Source organism: Serinus canaria, chromosome 2, assembly GCF_022539315.1.
Source record: "Serinus canaria isolate serCan28SL12 chromosome 2, serCan2020, whole genome shotgun sequence".
In the NCBI taxonomy this organism is placed as follows: Eukaryota; Metazoa; Chordata; class Aves; order Passeriformes; family Fringillidae; genus Serinus; species Serinus canaria.
In genome coordinates, this window is record NC_066315.1 from 131,813,992 (window position 1) to 131,835,672 (window position 21,681).

Consider the following 21,681-nt stretch of genomic DNA (forward strand, 5'->3'; position numbering starts at 1 on the left):
ACATCATTTACCTTTAGAAATAGAGCTTTTGAGAAAAACTACCATTACAGAGCATTAGATGTGTCTGTAGGTTTGGTCAGCATGAGACACTTCCCATTATCATGTATTGAGATTTGATGATTGTGGACTCAGAAATATGGGTGAATTAACATGATAAATTAACATTGCAGTTCTGGACACTCATGGCCACTGACTGCATTTGTTTCTAGCTCTGGAAATAGATGGTAAATGTATGTGTGTATCTTAAGCAATTTTTCCTGGATTTTACACCTTAGGCTGTGTTCTACTTTACATTTTACATGAGATGAGAGTTCCTATCCAATGATATGAATGGCTTAAATGATTTATAATAATTTGTTAATATGAGGTAACTTATTATGGGCTTAAACCTGGTGATTGAAAAGTAATTGAAAATAATTTTGGAATCATTATTTTATGCAGTATTGTTAGATAAATAAAGATTAGCTAGATCAAGAAAAGGTATTTGCATCTATCTCGTGGAATTCGATAAAAGTATATTTTAAAGAATTAATTAGGTTTTTTTCCTCCTCTTAACCAGTTTATTGTTTAGCACCATGGGCTCTTGGATCACTTATCTTGTGTTTCCAGCTGTTGTATTTATAGCAAACATCTGGTCCCATCCTAAAGCAAAGTTACATCTCTTTGTAACAGCTGGACTGTGAGCTCAATGCTCAAGGTTGAGCTTCCTCCTAGAGTTTAGTTATAATGAAAAAGAAATAATTCTTGAATGTAATACTTCTGCAGCATCATAAACTAAATATATTTGCTTTACTACAGTATTTCTCTCTGATTTGTAAAAATGATTACGATTTAATGACTGTGAAGTGTTTGTGGGCAAAGGTAAACAACAACTAATGATCTCCTCTCTTCTGCAGAAAATTACATCAGCAGTTTGAAATGTATAAGGAGCAAGTGAAGAAGATGGGTGAAGAATCACAGCAGCACCAGGAGCAGAAGGGTGATGCCCCAACCTGTGGCATCTGCCACAAAACCAAATTTGCTGATGGCTGTGGCCATAACTGTTCCTATTGCCAAACGAAATTCTGCGCGCGCTGCGGAGGAAGAGTGTCCCTGCGGTCCAACAAGGTATGGAGCTCTGAGGCTTGAACAGCAGGCTTCTCCTAAACTCAGGGTCTCTTGCTCATTGCTTATGAATCCAAATCACATTACTACTGAAACAGATTTCCTTTAAGGGCCTCTTAAGAAATCTGTCCTTATTTTATGTAATTTCCAATTGCATATGAATTTGTGATTATGGCTTTTACGTTAATGCATGTCCTTTTTTGACTTACAAGTACATTTCTTTGCTTGGAGAATGAGTCTCTATTTGAGAAACAGAAGTATATCTAGTAATCTAGTGATGCTAATATTAAGATATTGATTATGACATAGTAGAGCAAGGATTTCTTTCCTGCTTGCCTAGGCTCTTCTGTTCTTGATTATTGTAAAATTAGTGTTAGAACATTTTATATAATATAATATTGTGCTTTAAAATATTTATTACCTATTGTAAATTTCCACACATATTATGCATATTTATATGTGCAAACGTATGTGAGTGTTAACCTGTTTCAGGGAAGTAATTAAATGCACTTAGATATATTGTTCTGTATATGCTGGTGTTTATTGCATAACAAATGGTAAACCAGCAATCTGAATTCTTAAAAAAGCTGAAGGATAGAGTAAATAATTCATCACAACTGATGTAATCACAGAAAACTCTTTTGAGATCATTTTACTCAACATTTTAGATAAAATGTTCAGATCTGATACATAGAATCTTTCTCAGATTCTGACAGATACTTATAGAAGACATATGGCAATATTGAAGAAGTATTATGCTAGTCTTTTTTTAAAACATGTATTTTGTAAACAATACAATTTTATTATTTTAATGTTTAATTATGTAATATTTTTATACAATTTATTTACATGAGTAATTTTTTTCAGTAATATGCTCATTGCAAATACCATGCAATTGGTAAATATTATCTTTTGTAAGATAGGAGACAATATTATGCATGTTATGTATTTCTTGGCCTAAGATTGAAAAGTAGGTTTAACTAACGGACTGAAGTTTTTGACTAACAAAGTATAAAATAATAAAAAAAAATTAATAATAGTTCCTGATAATTAAAGTAACTGAGATGATGTGTAAATGTTTCAAATTGTCTTGGTTTTCATTAAGGTAACTTTAAAATGCTGCCTTCAGTGGGTTTATATATTTTATTTGTTTTTTCTAATGACTGACTAAGTCATGTTGCTAGTAATAACAGAGATAATTTCTGTATTCATTTCATCTGATTACAGAAGCCAATTAGGACAGATATTAGAGTCATTATGCCTACATCCTTAGAAACAAAGCATTAGGAAGAATGCTTCATTTCCTAATGACACATTCTGATACACCATTTAGATTCTCCTTGAGATGGATCATTTGAACTTGACAGATAGATTTATGTCTGACTTCTCTTGACAGATTTCCAATGAGATTCTTCCACAGCGTCTTAGGTAATTCCACTGCTTCACCATGCTCACCACAGATAGCTTTTCTTACTGTCTAACCCAAATCTGTCTTTCAGTCAGTCAACTTCTCCATTCAGTCTGAGACTGTTCTGCAACACTTCTCAGCTGGCATTTTCTTCTATTACTTTTGCTAATTTAGTGTGAGGCTGTCCTGCACCTCATTCATTTTTGTTCTAGATAATTTATGAATAAGGTGAACAGAGTATCTCTAGACTCATCTCCTGTGAGGCTTTGCTGGTGAAAACTTTTGATTAAAAACCCTGATCGTTTATTGCTGTTTTTTTTTCTTGTCCTTTCATTAATTAAGTTTTCTCATGGATGAATTTATTCCTATTCAGTGGCAGCTGAGATTCTTTAAAAGCTTGTAATCCCAACTGAGCTGTAGGACTAAATCCCATTTTCTCACTTTCTCTGTGACTACTTGAAAGAATTCTAATACATGTAACAGATGTGAATTCCCTCTACTAAATCCATTCTGACTTCTCCACATTTTATCATAATTTATTTATATGCTTGCTAATTTTATTGTGTATTTGAGTTTCTAAAAATCTGTCCAATGTGGATGTCAGACTCATTTATCTATTCTTCAATTGATATAATGTTGAAATTCCTTAAAAAATTTTTGGTATTTTTGCCAACTTTTATACTTCTTATCAGTGAAAGACTGCATTACAGTTACTAATTATTTTAGACTGGAGATTCTTTACACTAACTATCATTTATTAAAAAAACGTGGGGTTTTTTTGTTGACTCATTTTATAGCTTCTTTTCTGAAATATCAGTTCACAGTGTGTACTCCAGTTTATTCTGCATAAAATAATATTCTAGAGTAAATACTTTCCTAATCACTGTGAATATGAACAAAAAAGATCTAATTCAGAAAGACTGGCAGTCTCCCTGCTTTATGCCTACACTGATTATTCTATTAAAACTGTTGTGGAATTCCAGAATTCATTCTTATCTCTTCTTTTCTGAATACAACTTCAGTTTCTTGGAGGATGACTTCTAATAACTTCCTATTTTAAATTTGCTTTTTTTGGTTCTTGTAGACATTTTATATATATATATATATATATATATATATATATATATATATATATATATATATATATAATGTCTGCCTTGAACCTTATATAGGTGATATTTATACTTAAGGTATCACCTTATGAGGTGATACTTATGCTGTCTGAAATGTCCTTTGGTGGATCTGTTTAAGATCTTCATAATATCAAGTTTCAAGCTAAACTCCAGCCTTTTACTCCAGATTCTCCTCCTTAATTGTTTAATACAGACCAGTATTAGCAGGTTGCACCTCAGATGATGGAGAATTGCAAAGAATGCTCCTTTTTTCAAAGGTCTCAAGGCTGACTACTGCTTACAAGGTTCATGGCCATGACTAGGAGCAGGGAGGGGAAATGTTTTGACTGTTGCTAAAGCATTAGATTAGGATTCTCAAAATGTTTGGATGATTTATTCCTTTTTCAGTTTCATTAAAGTGCCTTAAATATATGGGCATTAGCATTCAATTCAAGCTGTAGAAAAATTATCATTATGTGAGAGTTCCTTCTAGCTCAAACAAATAAAAATGATAATGGTAGCACTTCTTCTGCACAATTTATTATCTTGGTGAGTGGTGTATTTAGCTAAATGGGGATTAAATTTCAAGGGAGTAAAAAAACCTTGAACAGTCATCTTTTATGTTTATGAACAGTTTCAGACTGATTAAAATTTAAATAATAAATCATGTGAGAGCAAGCAGTAAGAGTTCTTAGTAATAAGAGTTCCACTGATATATAAAATATACTCCTCTTTTTTTATTATATACTAATTTATATAGGGAAATGCATATTGAATGAGTCAGTTGACAACAGAATGAGGTTTATGCAGGTGAGAAATCTAAATGCTAAAATGTTAGAAAAATCCAGCCTCCAGATTTGATACAATATTCTGTGCAGCAAATCTAAATTTTAACACCTCAGAATGGCAGTTCACTAAACCAACCTTTTACTTGCACAGAAAGGAAAAAAATGCTTGTCTGGAAAGTTAACATAATGCATGCTGAATGCCTTCTTTCAGGGTATTTGACAACTTACTAGCACTTGGAGCCACTGAAACATCCTTCTTTCTTTGTCTTTGAAGAACAAAAGTAAGAGATTTTCAATTATTTTATAGGACCCAAAACCAACATGGGAAACATGCAAGGTGTAAGTAGGGAACTTCTCTCAGTTCTCCTGGTTCAGTGCAAGCTTTGCATTCTGATCATTTCCCTGGGTTGTTTGATTTTGAAAAAAACCATCAAGTTCCCTTTACTGAATGATTCTAACTGCTGGACTTGCAATGTGATCTGTATGGAGTTGCAACACGAAATTGTAGCATACTTGTGGTAATGCATAATCCTTTCCATTCTGTTGAGAATTAGCAAGAACTGAAGAATTAGTCTGCCACAATCAGGTTTTCTAAGTCACTAGGATTTGGAATAAACTCCATGATTTGTTATTGCATACAAGTAAGCTGGCCTTTAGGAGATGTTGTTTGATTTTGCATTTCTCTACAAAAGACGCATAATACTGCAAACATGAGGAAAGGGTTCCTCTAAACAGTTTGTGTGGTTTTTCTTTTCAGTTTAATCCATGTAATAAAAGTATCTCTGAAAAAAAACCAGAAACTCAGGGATAAATTAATCCAAAGACATTCCACTTCTTAATCAGAAGTTGTAAATTCTCAGTTGGATGGTGTAAAAGTTATGCTTCTCATTAGGATGAACTTCACATCTCAGTCTCCCCATGGATAGAATTTGTATTATCAGATATGTTGAAGACTTAAATCTGATCCTGATTATATTGGACCAATATTAATGCCATAGGAACATCTATGATAGTTAAGATATCTCTAAGCGATGATCATTTAGAAATGATCAACCCTCCCTGTTCTATTTGAGGTGCTCAACCTCTTTATTCTTTTGAAAGTTATACCCAAACTTAACAGGACTACAGTTCAGCTACTGTGCTTCATGGTCCTTAGTAGCTTTCCCCACTCCTTTCCTGGTGGAGTTTGGCTTCTCTGATGTGGTACAGCTGTAATCTGGGATCAGCCTAGTGTGAGGATGATTTGCAATAAGCTCCCTTGGGAGCTCAGCTGCTTTGCCTTGGAGCTGCTCAGTGCTCAGCCGTGGTCCCTGCCTCAGCCATGCAGCTGCCTGGATGGTTCCCTCACTGAGCTTAATCTATTGACTTGGCTTCCTGGGTTGCCTCAGCTCTGCCTTATGACCCTGGACCCTGCTGGGGACCTGGATGCTTTGTTCACCCTGGGCCCTATCCCTGGGTTCCCCTTGGGTGCGTGCTGTGGATCACAGGTCTGCAGGTGAGGGCATGACCTGCCTCATGCCTCCCTTTCTGCCTTCTCCTGGCCCTGGCTGAGCTGCCAACCCTGTTTCTGCTGGGACAATATTATAGAAGTGGTGTTGCCCCAGCATAACCTTTCAGCAAAACACTTCAAATTGTTGCATTTAATGCTGAGAGTTAATACCTTGCACAAGTACCATTTTGAACCAGGAGATATTGCTGCTTTCCAGTCTGTAAACTTTCCTTGCAAAATAATACCTAGCAGAACTAATATTCAGAATCTGCATTTCTGTACTGATCCTTCAGATTATCTTGACTGTTAAAAACCTCTTTGATTTTATTACAAGCTATGTGGATATGATCAGTCCCTTAAAATGACAACTGCACAAACTATTTTTGTTATTAATTTTATTTATTTGAAACTATTTTGAAGTCATAGCTCTTTTGATCTCAATAAACAGCAAATGATGGTCTCAATTTCAACAGAGGCTGCATGTTTGAACTTGTTTGAACTCTTCACTATAAAGCTTTCATAAACCTTAGAAGTTGTTATGATCCTGATACAGTGAAGAACACACAGTTTTATCCAGGCTTATAATTTTAGGCAATTAAAGTGAGAAACATACAGCCTTGAAGAGTAGCTTTGGCTCATGCAGTCAGATGCCAGATTGACCTTGTAACAGATCTTTTTAAAAAAGGATAAGGGATAAATACCAAATCATTCTAGGGTTTTTTTTTTTGAGTATAGGATGGGGTTCCACTAATTTTGCTAACATTTCTGTGTGTCTGAATACTCACAGAGGTAAGGCCTTTCTCCTTAAATCCACTGTTAAAATATACCTGCATTTTCATGTGGAACAGGACAAATATCCCTGTTCTTTGAAAACTGAATGGAATGATTTCTCTAATGTCTTTGCTATTGAAATGCCTGACTAGGTTGACTTTCAGATTGTCAATCATGTAATTGTTTGCAGTGTATTGCTGTGAAGACAAGAATGTTTGACAGTGTGTGTGGAGGAAGCTGAGAGGCTGGAGGAAGTCATAGGTGTTGGGTAAACTGGGGTGGCCTGCCTTCAACTTCTTCACATTTCTTTATATTTTGTAGCTTGTTTCTTAAAAGAGATTCTTCATGCTGGACATTATTCAACATAGGTTGATTGTGTGAATTAAGTCTTGGTTACTGTTATGATCAAAGTATGGATGACAGGATTTTGAATTATGGATTGTAATTCTCTTGGATAGCAGAGTGTATTTCTTCAGAGGTGAGGATGAGAAGTCAAGGCTCTAGGTGTTTCCATATGAACTGTCTCTGAACACTGCTTTCTTTCTTATTGCAGTGGGACAATAAGAGAGTATGAGACCACCTGGGACTGAGCAGAAAAATATATCTGTGCACACAGAGTGATAAGGCATGGTTGTTCTGTGATTTAGATAGCTTCCTATGCTATTTCCTGTTTGTATAACTGAGAATACCACTGAAACCCATAGCATCTTTAAAATACTTTAATCTTTTGCCACTGAACATAGGATCATAGAATGAATTGGGTCAGATGGGACCCGTGGAGGTTTTTCCAGACCAATCTCCTGCTCCATGCAGGATTAACTTCAAAGTCAGATGAGGTTTTTAGGACCTTGTTCAACTGAATTGTGAAAACTTCCTGGGAGAGTGAATCCCTAACCCCACTGGACAACATCTTTCAGAGATTAACAACTCTAGTGATTTTCTTTCTTCCTTACATACAAGGCAATACCTTAATTGTTGTATTTTGTTTATTTCCTGTGCATCTTCAAGAAAATTCTGTCTTTGTGTTTCCTATAGCTAAACTTCAAATAGCTGAGGGATGGAAGTAGTTCTTCCCACATCCTTCCCTATGCCAGCCTTCTTTAGGCTAAACAAGCCTATCTCAACTTCTCCTTGTATACTGTGTGTTTTATTGCCTGACTGTCTTGTTTGGCCTCTGTTGTCTTCTCTCCTGTTTGTTTGTAACTTTAGGATTGGAGGGAACTTAAGCCTTCTCTAAGACTTACATGTTATAAAGTTACATTTCATACAGGTATCGGAATAACAAATCTATAAAATTAATTGTCACCCTTTTGTGGTAAGCAGTTGTATTCCAGCACAGCCAATGCTTAACCAAGTGCATTGATTTAGTCTTTGTATTGGCATGTGAAATTAAAATACCAGATAAAAATCATAATTCTCTTCATTCAGTAAAAGAGGGAATATTTTTTGACTAAAAATATTTAATTTTTTTATTCTAAAGCATTGTTCCATTTACAATTTAGACAGCTAAGAAGACAATTTCTTCAAGGAAAATAACAAATAGAAATGTTTGTATTTAATATTGATGGGTATGAAAAGAAAAGTATATGTGTTATATTGGCATGACATGCAGTAAACACTTGTGACAAAATCAGTTTCCTTGTGCTTTATAACTCCAGGATTTTACAGATCTCTTGAGTGACTAACATGCAGCTTTGCCATTTGAATACCCTCTAGATGTCTGTAGTAAACAAACATTCTTAGTTTCACTGAACTCTTTGCAAGTGCAAAGGATGGATGAATGCTCATAGTTTGCAGTACTGGGGTCCAAGGTATGAGCAACACACTGCATCCTTTTGATGAGATGACCCATTCTTTGGTGAAGATAATTCAGACATGACTCACAAATTGTTTTTATGAAAATTGTTTACTTTGAGCATTTTTTCTACAATTTTTTATTCATGAGATAGTCTCAATTTCCCTCATGAAAAGACAATGAAAATTATTAAAATTACTTTTTTTTCACTACATCTCCTTCGCCACCAGGGAAAATAAAAATATATATATATTACTTCCTTTGATATTTATTTGTTTGTCTTACTAAAGAATTCTAGTACTTACTTTCAAAATGGATGTGACTCTTTCCTTATTTGTGTTTTCTTTTTCCCCCTGTCCTTTCTTTCTTGCTTTCGTGGATATGAACTCCAGGAGGACAAAGTGGTTAGAGCCTTTTTTCTGTTTAAAGTTCTTTTCTTTTATGGTCAACTTATTTCCTGCCCTACATTTGCTCTCATTTACACAGGTGTAATTCCTACTGAAGGCAAGGGGAATTACTGTCATTAAAATGAAAGCAATGCTTGGCATAAAAGGCTTAACTGTTTTTCAAATAGCTCACTAATAACCTGTGAGTTGTTGTGAACAGTATGCATGATATTCCTCTCTGTTTGCAGCTTTTGTGAGCATGCCCCTGCCTTTCCTTTGCTTTTGCAGTATATGTGCACAGCTTAAAATAGTTAAATGTCGTTTGTGTCACAGGTGTTTCTTTGATAAAATTCATTTGTGTTCTTGTAGAAGTGCCATAAAGTGACCATAATGATTTTTCCACTCTGTATCACTGATATGTATGCTCTCCACATTTTAGGTTGTAATTTTTTTGGCATGGTAGTTCAGTTCTGATTGTCAATGACAATGCAATTAGATACCAGTAAATATTAAGAAAAGCTATCTATCCTAAACGTTTAGGAATATGGCAGCAATGTTATAGAGTTATCCACTAATATGAATTATTTTCCAAACTGGTTTTTAGGCTTTAGTAAAATGTAGTGCACATATTGTATTCAGTATAATGTCGAAAAAATGTTAAATGTTATGTGTGTCCCTGGCATTCTGTTTGTCTTGATAATAATACACATAGAGGAAATATTTTATTTGAATCCTTTGGTTTAGCAAGGTTTAGAATGGCAGTATAAATCTGAATTTGGGAGTAAGCCTAGGTATGTTTCAATATTTTCAACAATTAGTGCAATGGTTTATAAATAACAGAATTGAGAAAATGACATGAGCTGGTGTAAATCTGTTCATCCATCAAACTCTCTGCTGTATTCTAAAGAACTTAAATTACAAAAGCAATTTGCCCTGTAATGCTTGGAAAAAAAGTTCGTGATTTAAATGGAGTGAAGAAATTCTTTAAAGTTCATGTACTTTTAGTTAATGTATACTGAGAATGGCTCTTTCTATAATAAAACGTAATTTTTTCTTCCTGATAGAAGTGCCAAGGCTCACATTTGACTTGCACATATGATTCAGAAATGCTTTTATTCACACAGAAGTTGTAAGCCCTGTGCTGTTGTTACCATTGAGGACATATCTTTAGTAGCAGGCAAGTGACATTTGAGGTGGGCCATCTCCTGGTGGCCCAGTCTGTTAGAGGGTACACAGCTTTCTTTTGGCCTTCTTCCTCAGCGTTTCTCACAGTTAAAAGGCTGGGAAAGTGCAAAAGCTGTGAAATAACAGAAGTTTGTAGAATACAGAGGTAGCTGTTGAATACAAAAAGCAGATGAAGAAAAGGAACAATTTTCTCCTTGAAGAATGTACTCTTTCTGTATAACCTGGCAAGTAATTGATGCATGCTAACAGTGCTTATTCCCACAGTCAGTCCGGCAACTGATGCCTGCGCCATCATCCCTGTTGGAACCATGTAAAATACTAAATTCACATGGAAAATAAAAAAAAAAAAAAAAAAGCAGAAGGTTATATCATTATCTGGCTTTACCATGTCCATTTGTTAGGGAAGAAAGGGACAGGAATTTCTTTAGCTAATTAGTTTGTTAGATTTTTCCATGAAAAAGGGCAATGGCTTAAGTTGCTTTATGTAGTGTCTGTTTCTGCTGATTTTGAAATAGGTGTTTTAGAAGTTATGGAGGCAGAAAAAACAATGAATATATTAAGTCAACTTTTTCTCAACTGTAAACATTGTAAAGAAAGAACAGCAGTGGTATTTATATTTTAGTACTAACTGTAAGGTTAAAAGTCCTGGTGTATTGAATGCAGCATAATGTATCAAAATAGATATATTTTGATACATTAATATAAACAGTATTATATAAATATTATGATACGTCAATATAAACAGTATTTTTTGTATGCTACAGCATTTACCAGTATATTAACATACCCAGAGAAGCCTAAATATTATTTTTTATTCTTCATTTTCCAGTGTTAGTGTAGAAAGTCTGAATTCCAGTATTTCTTAGGAGGCCTATTCTGTATTTTGCAACCATAGAATGGCAAGTTCAATAGAAAATGCTCCTTGATAAAGCTATCAATCCTTTCTGACTGTTGATGATTTGTTGACCCAATTTAAAAAATAGCTTTGGAAAATGAGATGTATTCAAAGCATCAAGTCTGTAAAGAGTTAGAAATATTTTTTTGTGTAGAAGTCTTGTTACATGTTTTGATAAAGATTAAGATTGCAGGGAAAGGCTGGGACTGCACATGGAGTTGTATAATTGGTACAACCACAGAGTAGTTTACTGGTGCTATTAATGCTGGTGGGGAATGGAGTTAGACATGGATCCTGACTGTATTTTAGTGTTGTACCATTAAACACGCACAGAAGGGAACTTATACTACATCTCCTTTTATTCCACTTGTGTGACCCTACCTGGAGTGCTGCATTCAGCTCTGGGGTCCTCAGCACAGGAAGGACATGGACCTTGGGATGAGTCCAGAGGAGGCCACCAAGATGATCAGAGGAATCAGAGCACCTCTCCTATGAGGAAAGGCTGAGACAATTCTCCAGGCTGAACAATTCCAAGAGAAGTCTCTGGGAAAACCTTGTAGCAGCCCTCCAGCACCTAAAGAGGTCCTACAAGGAAGGACAGTTTTAAACAGTTTTAGCAGGGCCTGCTGCAATAGGAAGAGGGGAATATGGTTTTCAACTGAAGGAGGGTTGGTTTATTAAGATGTGAGAGGTTTTTAGAGTGTGGGAGGTCAAATGCTGGAAGAGGTTGGTGACAGAGGTGGTGGAGTGGTGCTCTGAGCAACCCGATCAAGTTGAAGCTGTTGCTGCCCATGGCAGGGGGGTTGGACTAAATGAGCTTTAAAGGTCCATTCCATCCCAAACCATTCTATGGTTCTATAATGAAAAATAGCACTTCAGAGTTTACAGCTCACTGTGACTCTAGCCACACAGAACATGGGAGTGACTTAAATTCAGACTCAATCCTTCCTTAGTCAGGTATATAAAGAAGTACTTTTACAAAATTGAGACCCCAGTGTGCCAGAAAGGAATAATTTAAGCTTAAAAGGGTTAGATTGCATCTGAGAAGAAAACAGTTGATGTTTTAAAACTGAAAAATAGTGTGATTTTTTTCCAACTTCTGGATGATTGTCTCTAAGAAACAGAGGTACATTTTAAAAGATTTCCTTCATTTCTGTCACTAACTTTCAGTCAAAATGTTACTATGAGGTAGAGATTTCTTTGAGAAACTAGAGTCAATTAAGACTGCTAAAAATGAAGTTGATTTAAAAAATAAAGGTACACAGGATTTCTCCCTTTTACTTAGATTCTGACAATTATATTCCTAAGCAAATAGCTTTATTGACATGAGCAACACCATTAGCTAGAATAGTGAAATTTTATGACTATATCACTGAAAATCATGGAATGTGTGATTAAACTGATGAGGAAATAGGAAGTGCAATACAGTTTGAGCCAAAATATATATTTATTTTAAATAGTAGGAAATGAAAAAGTAGTAGAATTTCTAAATTTTTACTGAATTTTATCCTGAACTTAAATTAAATTGTAGACTTTTTACCTTTCATTGGAGACCTTCATGACCTTTTTACCTTTCATGACTTTAAAGTAACCACTGATACTTTGCAGACAGCAAATAAGTAAGCAATATAATACATTTTTGGAAAGAGCTGACAGGAGAAAATGGGGTTCCTTCACTTTGCTGTTTATTGTCTGGCTTTTAAAAGCTGATAAAATTCCAGTGGAGTGTTTTGTTATGGACATTTGAGGTTTAGATACATTGATTAATATTTTTTAAGTGTTAGTTTTCAAGTGACAAGTTTTGTAGTGACATGAAATCAGCAGTGGCATGGTCCTCAGATCTTCTGATACTTTTTTGGTTCATTCATCTCTTCTAGTGGATTCAGGAACTTGTTTATAGAGAATGTGTTTTAAACTGCTGCAGATCAGATCCTTCACCAAAACTGTTTATAATTTTGTACAGGATTAACCTGAGGAAGAATGCAAGGGAACTTGCTTTTTGTTCTCTTTATTTCCTGTGCAAGGAAATAAAATTTTTGGCACTTTCTTTGAAGTAAGTCTTCTACCTTTCTAATTTTATTGACTTTGAAATACTTAAGACACAGACAATAGCTTGTATTTAAAAATCTATTCTGAAAACTCCACCAGTCCTAAAAACTTTTTTCCTTAAAAAAATTCTAGATAAAATTACAGTAGAAAGGATAAAAAGGCAATTATCATAGGGCATTATTCTTTATCCCTTTATCTTACTGCAGTTAAAACTTCCTATTCCCCAGTTTTACGTCACCATGTTCCAAAGTAATCAACATTGTTGTTCCAGTCAGGAGAGACCTAGGTGTTGATGATAATGTTTTTTGTCACTTTCGTGAAAATTTCACTGTTAAAAAAGAAAGTTTTTCTCATTTTACTTCTGCCATTCTGAAGAGGTCTTGCGCCCTACCAAGCTCTGTATTATTTCTAAACCATCAGTGTTGTAGTTCTGTACCTCCACAGCACCTGAAAATTTTCTCATCTGGAATTAAACAAATGTGAGAAATATTTGTAGAAGCCACAGGTTGTTTTTTCTACCTCTGCCTTCTTGCTATTGGAAAATATCAATTTGGGGAAACTCTTGCCCTGTTCTTGGCACTTGACTCAAGGTGATTTTATGTCTTACGAAGAAACAGAGTCTCATCAAGATTTTCATGGCCTGTGTATGCTCTGTGTGTCTTTTTTAACATTTCCCAGATCACTGAAATTTGGAAAGAATCCCTTTTTTAGAAAGAGACTCACATAAACTATAGAATATTTCCTATACCTCGAATTCCTCTGACAAAAGTTTCCTGTACCGGCTATTACATAGGATTGCTTTCTGAGATATCTCTTTGCTATGGGAAGCTTAATGATTTTCCTCAGCTCTTGAGTATTGTCTTTCAGATTGGGATCTCTAAAAGTCATTCAGAGAGTTGCCAACTTAGATCTTCCTGAATCCACTTGGGCCACTTGTCTCAGCCTGTTCTCTGATCCTGTTTCTCACATATCCATTTGTCTGAGTTGCTCTCCTTTATCTTTCTGCATTCAGACTGCACTCTTGTTTCCTTGATCACTAACAGAAAACACCTCCAGTAGCAGAAGGTGAACAAACTTCTTGGTTGAAATTGGATTGCCAAACATATTTCAATACTATGTTCTCCTTTTGCCTGTCAAAATTACCCTGCAATCAAGGCACGTCCTCTACTCAAAATATGTTACCCAGCTTTATTTTCAGTCTTTTCAAGACTGTCATGATAGAATGTAGTCAGTGTACGTAGGTTTTTAAATCTGCAAGTAGCAGACTTAAACTTGCCTGCAATCCTGGTGAAGACTATACAAGGTAAATACCTCCTACTAATGGTTAAATTGGCATACAAATGTTTTCTCTGTATTAGATCTCCTGTGTTGCTAAGTTTTAGGGCCTTACTATCATACCAAAATACACTGTTGGTCAGCCATCACAGTCAAAGAGCAGGGAGATTACACTACACTGTAGTCCATAGTCCAACTTTATATTAACTGCTTTGAATTGGAGATGTTGGGGGATTTAATTTTTTATTTTCTTCCTTTTTTTTTCCCTCTTTTTTTGCCTTTTCTGCAATGCTCATTGCCCTATTTTCTCATGCACAGATCATTGGCTTACCCTCCACATGGTTCAAGGAAGGGGAAATGTCTTCCTAGGAACTTCCAATCTCCTTTTCCAGCTTTTGTTTGAAATTTAATTGGAAAATAAAAATAAAACAACTCCTTCACATGTTGTAGCTGTAAAATGGTCTATTTCAATCCAATGGCTACATGGGGCTTTAGATCCATGTAAGGAGACTTTTCTTTCATTATCTGTGCTCCGTGCTTAAAGAACATACTCAGATATGTTTCTTGCTTTAGAACAGAAGCAAATACCAAAAGAAACCGACTATGAGTGAGTCTGAAATTCTTTTTACAGTCATATTTGTACTTCTGTACTAGATGAGCAAGGGTTTAAATGCCCAAAAACTTTGTATAACTTTTTTTTCACCCACAATAGTCAGGGTAAAAGACACTAGTTCTTCCTATAAACCTTTTCCTTTACATATATACTATGGTGGTGTAATTTTACAGTACAGAAATTAGAAGCAGCTGGTTTGGTTTTAGGTGTGCTGAATTTCTCAAAAGCAGTAGGGGTAATTTATAGAGAGTCTGGTGAAATTAGAGTGACCTGTTTTTGTTTTGCTAGCTATTTTTCTTGTCCTGATGGCAATAGAATTTTATCTTTTAACTTCAAATTACTCAAAATAGATTAATTTTCCATTGAAATTCTTCTTCAAGCTATCCTAAAATAATCTTGTCTTAAAACAATTATGGAAACATTGCTATATCAATAAAAACTACAGCACATCAATGAATTTTCACTTTTGTTCAAATTATTAGAGCAAGAGCAATTACAAATAGCAATTCTGGAACCAGAAGATGAAACAGTTCTTGAGCAGTTAGTTTTATTTGCCACCTGTTGCAATATTCAGAAACATTACCATGTGCTATTAAGTTCCAGGTGTAGACCTTTATCAAAGGTAGCTCAGCAAATTCCTCATTTCAGTCCCAGGTGTGTAACAGCACACCTTAGACTCTTTGGACACAGTTAGACATTATGGCACAGCAGGGGGTGGTATAAATGTTTAATTATCTAGATTCAGCTTCAGTGGCTGGAAACCAGTGCCTATATATATAAATAATGAAGACATTGCTAGTAATAGAGTAAAGCAGCAAACCTCCCAAGGTGTTTTTCCCTCCCTCAGCTGTTTACTTAGAGCTTTATTTAGCTAGTGCCTTCAAGGAACAGCTTAGTGGTAGGTTTAGGAATTAAATGAAAAAGGCCTTGCATCTGGGTTAATATCTGTTTGCTCTTTAGATCTGCTGTGTGAAAAATGGAATTTGCATGGCCAGCATCTGTTGATATATGAAATATTGTATGCACAGACAAGGCAGTTATTCAGCTTAGTATGAATGCACTTATGTAGACAGTTTTAGCAGGTGTTGAACTTCAGTGCATTGAAGGAAAAGTTTAGATAAATGTGAAAAATCCTGTGTTAAAACAAGATGTCACCTATGAACTATAAAAAGGGTATTCAAAAATTAAATTTTCCCTGGTTTGAATTATTATAAAAATGCTATCATTCAGCATCAAGAAGATCTACAGAAAAACCTGGATTTCAGGTAGCTAATTCAATTGCAGTGAATTTATATGTGTTACTGTTTGTGGCTTTTTGAGAATTAGTTTCATGTAGTTCACAAGCCCCTTTTAGCATTTTAGATCTGCAAGAAATAAAACACCAAAGGCTTGTAAACCAAATACATATTAAAAGGGTTTCTGTTTGATATGGGGGATAATATGCTTTCACAAAAAAAAAAAATCCCTGCAATATTTTAATACTGATAGAATCCAGGTGTACCTTTATTAAATGGGAATCTGAGTAATTTTTTTTTCCTATGTATACATGTAGCTCCCTTTTATCTTTAAATGTTTAAAGTGGGTCAGTGTTAATCACTAGTGTTCATTTAACCTGTTCATCTTTCAGTTTCAGTGTAATTGCTACATAACTTCAGAGTCGTGACCTGTTTAATTAAGGTGTTCTTGCTCTCAGATACTTGGTCATGTGATTATGAAAGATGATATTTATTACTGTTAAGGATTTGGATTTCTTACTGTTTTAGGTAGACAAAGTATAGGATCTTTCAAAGGGATTAGAATAGTTTAGCCTCTACATTGCAGATAGGATTCCAATGCCTATTTCTCCCAATGTGTGCAATTGCCTAGTGTCCTTGCATTCAATATTAGTTAATTTTTAGCTTATAACACCTTGATGATTATATATTTTTTTACAAATTGGTTTTGCTCTGTAGATGTGAAGCAAATTCCTCCTACTTTGCTTCAAATTACTTTTTTAGTTTTATCTAAGCCTTGTTTGACTTCTATTTTTATTGACATCATTATGAGTGGCCAAAGAAAACTTTCCTTGTGGTGAATGTCTGGCCTCAGTAACTTGGGAGGAACATAATTGTTTGCATTTTTCTTACATTGTTGTATAGCAAATAGTAAAAATTAGTTCAAAATGTAGTGTATGGATTCAGACACCAATCTCAAGTACTCGTTAAAAATGAAATTTGTGTTAGATGAATATGGTTGTTTTTGTTTTATAGTTTATTCATGTGTTTATCTTAACTGGCTATTTATAAAAGACTTTGAAATAGAATAGCTATGATCCTAGAATGTTAGACTTCTGCAATTTTCTTGTACCATAAGCTCAAAAAATGCTGTAGATATATTTAGTATTATGAATGGGATTCTGATACCAGGGAAGGGTTTGTTCATGCCCCAAATCCACTGAATGGCTGCCTGCTGTGTAAGGCCCTTACTCAAAGGAGAACTGCCACCAGTTACAACTTGCACTTAGCAGTTAGGGAAGAAACAGAGCTTTATCAGAGAGAAGCAGACCACCATCTTCACTTTCCATGGACCTAAATGTGGGTTAGGTCTGGTCCAGAATTGGGAATTCCAACATATATAACTTAACCTTCTGAGGAGATTAAAAATTGTTGCATAAAGAAACTGTTGTGTCAGGATTTAATCTCAACAAAAGTGCCTATTCAACCACTTTTCTTTCTAAAGCCTCAAACATTTAGTCTAGCCCATTTATATGGGCTGCATGTGGTGCCTTCACAGAGCTGACTTGCTTCCTTCAACATTGTCTGTAGTGAATATTGTAAAAATGAAGGGAGAAGCAGAAGCCACATGGAGATGTATCAATAGTAAGATTCAGTGGTTTAACAGGGTAAATTGATAGGAGCTTCCAGCTGTGAGTTGGAATGTGAAACTACACAGCCTATTTAGAAAGAATTCCCAACAAATGACATGTTTTTTTTAAGGCAAATTCTAGGTCCTTTCTAAGGCACAGACATAGTTTCCAGGATATACTTCTAGAAAGCCTTTAATTCTTGTGAGAGCTTCAAATACTGGTGCAAAGTTTTTCAGGACAAAATTATTTTTGTCATTCAGTAATATTCTTTGAAAAGAACTACTTAGTTCTACTACTTAGTTGTTAGCTGCAAATTGCAATTCTAGTGTGGGTTGTTTTTTGAAGCGAAATTCAGTGGTTGATCTTCAAGACACTTTGTCCATGACTTTTTTGCTGTTCTTGCTTCATCTGTGTTCTCATACTAAGAGTTTGGAAGAACATGAAGGACTTATTAAAGTATGACTCCTTTGTACTGTCAGTTCACATACACAGAATATGTACATGAAGAGCTCTATCATGATATATTTAACTTTTCCTGCCAGAGGCAATGATACAAAAGAACTATAAAGCAGGAAGTGGTCATTAAATTGTAGATACAATTATCTGAGTGAATTTGAAATAGAACTAAGTTTAGGGAAGGTGATAATTCTCCCTAATAATGCTTTCAAAGCCTGCTAATTTATACTAGCCGAGAAGGAGAAACATTCACCAAGCTGTCACTGCTGAAGTAGCAGAAGGACTTTCATTTGTGGAATTTGTAGCTATTTTAAAGTAAGAAGTACTTATGGAAGTACATAAACATATCAATATATCAATATATATAAAGTAGAAGTATAGGCAGTTAACCATATCTTCCTAACAAAGGGGACTATTTGACATTGGATTTTAAAAAAAGAAAAAAGAGCTTTATTTCATAGTTCTTTTTTTCCTTTTGTTAAATACAATTGTTCTCTTCAGCATATGGACAGGCAGATATACCTGACTGTGTAAGGTGTCACTAAGTCTGTTGCACCCTTAGTCTATTCTATTTTGAAATTCATGAAACAAAAATATTGGCATACATATAGTTTTTTTTAAATGCTAGATTTTCTTGCTGTTCTGTCAGGGTTACCCATGACTGCATCTATTGCAGGCATAAGATGTCATACAGCTTTTGCAGTATGTGAGGCAGTGTAGGTTTCCAGGCTGGGATAGCACAGCACCAAGGATGGTGCAGGGAGGTGATTGTCCCACCATACCATGAGCTGGTGTGGCCTCACTGAGTGCTGGGTGCAGTTTGGGATACCACACTGTACAAAGGACATCAGACTGACTGAGTGAGTCCAGGGGAAGGAGATTACAGTGGTGAAAATTCTCAAGGGCAAGACTTATGGGTAGTGGCTGGGGTCACTTGGCTTGTCCTGGTTGGAGAAGAGAGGGCAGAGGGGTGACCTCATTGCAGTCCATGGCTTCCTCACAGGCACAGGGAGGTGGGCTGGGGAGCTTCAGATGGGACATTAGGAGAAGGCTCTCCAGCCAGAGGGGGGTTTTTCAGTGGAACAGGCTCCCCAGAGAACTGGACATGGCACCAAGCCTGTTCCAGGAGCATCTGGGTAATGCCCACAGGGATATGGGCTGGTTGTAGGCAGTCCTTTGAGGAGCAAGGAGTTGGAGTCTGTGCTCCTTATGGATCCCTTCCAGCCCAACATATTCTAAAATTCTATATGTTTTACATTTTGTCTGAGAGCTGTCCTGCTGTGACTACATTGTCAGAGCCCAGGCAGCAAGTTCATGTAAAGTTGAAGAATGTTTATGTGGGATTCAATGCAGCAGTAACTACATGATAAGCATCTCAATTTTTCTATTACCATTATGTTACACTTCATTAGAGCTGGATCTTTCATTTTTCCCAGACAATTTCAGTAATGAATGATGACACAGATGATGTAAATGGTGTAATTCTGTTGATTTCAGTTTAGTGCCATCTGCGTACAGACGCCAGGCTTATTGTGGTCCTGTTACATTTCCTCCCTTTTGGTCCCTTGTTGATGTTGATATTGTGTCTTATATTTATAAATAACTTGTGAACACTTAGTGCATTCATCTTCAGACAGTTTACATGTGTTGATTAACGAATATGCTCAGCGCCTCTGAGCTGTAGATAATTTGTTATTTTTATTAGCTGGTCCCTTAATGAAGCTGTGACATTAGTACAAATTTTTTTGAACATAAAGAGGCATAAATAGCATCTAATTGAGAACTGTAGGAAACAAAAGTCTCAGAATGAAATCACTTTATGATACTTGAATATTATTTAATGTAGCCTTCGAGAACAAAGTCTTGGTAAAATAAAACAACTTGGAAATGTCATTTGGATTGTTTCCTTTGTTCCAGGTTTGTTGGAAAACAAGTATTTAGTGTAATAATAGCTCATAATAATTAATTTTTAATAAAAAAATTAATAAAATATTTCAACAATATTTTATTTTAAAAAACCTTTAATATTTTCAGACATTCAATATTTGTGTAAAAAATGTTAATATCACTCACTTTGGTAGAAAAATTTTGAAAATTAGTAATTCTAATGCCTATTTGTATTTCCTTACTGCAACCATAATTGCCTATTTGTATTTTTTACCAAAAAAATTTGCCTTTTCTCCATCAAAAATTTCTAATCCTAATTTTTAATGGGCAAAGTTGCTCTGACAACAGTCTTTACAGAGATAATTATTTTTTGAGGCATTAAGGAAACAAACAGGCAAAAATGGACTGAGGAGTTAAATAACTTGTTTTTGTGCAGGGATAGCTAAGGGTTAGTGTAAAAAAAAAACCCAACTTCTTTGCACAAGCTTAAATTATAGATGACCAACAGAAATTACTGGTTAAACTGAAACAATAAGGATTAATTGAAGAAAGAAAAAGGGGACAAAGCTGTAATCAACTTCCTAGATGAGTTCCTCCAGCCTTAATACTGGGGAAGACCTTTAATATTGTCACTAGTGGCTTTGGCAAGAACAAGAAAGCTGTAATTAAATACATTACAAAAAGTTGGATACTTATCAGCACAGGGGAGCAATGGGATACTGCACAACAGAGAACCAGATGACCTTCTGAACTCCCATAGTGAAAATGAGTGCAAGAAAACACCACTGAGTGTAAAATCAGGAATTTAAGAACTAATAAAGTTTTCTTCTCTGAACTGCAGGCCAGGGACTCCTGTGTGGCTCAGTCTTGATTAACAGTCCTGAATTCTGCTTTTCATAGCAGGGTAACTGAGTCCAAGCTGCTTATTAGGAGCAGTTTTTGCTCCATGCTGTTCCCCTACACTGTGTGCTGGCATTGTCTGGGAGATGCTGGTTAGCAAAGGCCTGACTGTGCCAGGAAGCATAAGAATTAGCAGGAATCCTGGGCCAGCACCTGGCCCTGTGACAGGGTTATGTCTTGCTAGTATAGGCATGGTCTCAAAGAGCAAAATCTATTTGGTCATGAAAAATGAAAGCAGAGAGGGTTTGTGATTGGTCACTGTGAAAAAATCAGGCAGCAAGCACTGAGGAGAGAAAGGAGCTATTTACACTTAATGCCATAACTGGTACAAGAATAAATAGTGATAATCTAGTTTGGAATATGTGAGCCCTGGAAATTGAAAGGCATTCTTTCCATTGTAGCTGTAGGACTTGGAAGTGTTTCGACTGATTTTGGGCTCATTATTTATAGCTAATTTTAAGAAAGTTTATTATATTATGAAGTTTTAGGAAATATTTTCTTTGAAACAGCAGGCAACTGGAAGCAATCCATGAGGTTTCTTCCTATCCAGTATACTTAATGAGCTTAAGTTTACTAAGAAAAGTGCAGGAGCTGTGTGCTCCATTCTTTTGCTTTTCTGAGACTGTTACAAACCTGAAAGTTTGGTAAACATGTAGTTAGGTCATCTGTATATTATCAGTATATTAAGTAATTATTCAAATTTCCAAGGTTAAAGACAGTCTT

At 35.4% G+C, this 21,681-nt stretch overlaps 1 protein-coding gene across 24 annotated transcripts in view; it reads left to right on the forward strand.

Annotated features, from left to right (window-relative positions):
* RIMS2 (regulating synaptic membrane exocytosis 2) overlaps positions 1 to 21,681 on the forward strand; it is a 448,889-nt gene that overhangs the window by 85,753 nt on the left and 341,455 nt on the right. For 12 of the 24 annotated variants that reach the window (XM_050971294.1, XM_050971305.1, XM_050971301.1 and 9 more), the window contains 2 exons: positions 897 to 1,107; positions 8,860 to 8,871. In XM_050971294.1, coding sequence (XP_050827251.1) covers positions 897 to 1,107; positions 8,860 to 8,871 — 223 coding nt within the window. The remainder of the gene's footprint in view (positions 1 to 896; positions 1,108 to 8,859; positions 8,872 to 21,681) is intronic. The other 12 variants (XM_050971302.1, XM_050971295.1, XM_050971312.1 and 9 more) reach the window with 1 other exon arrangement.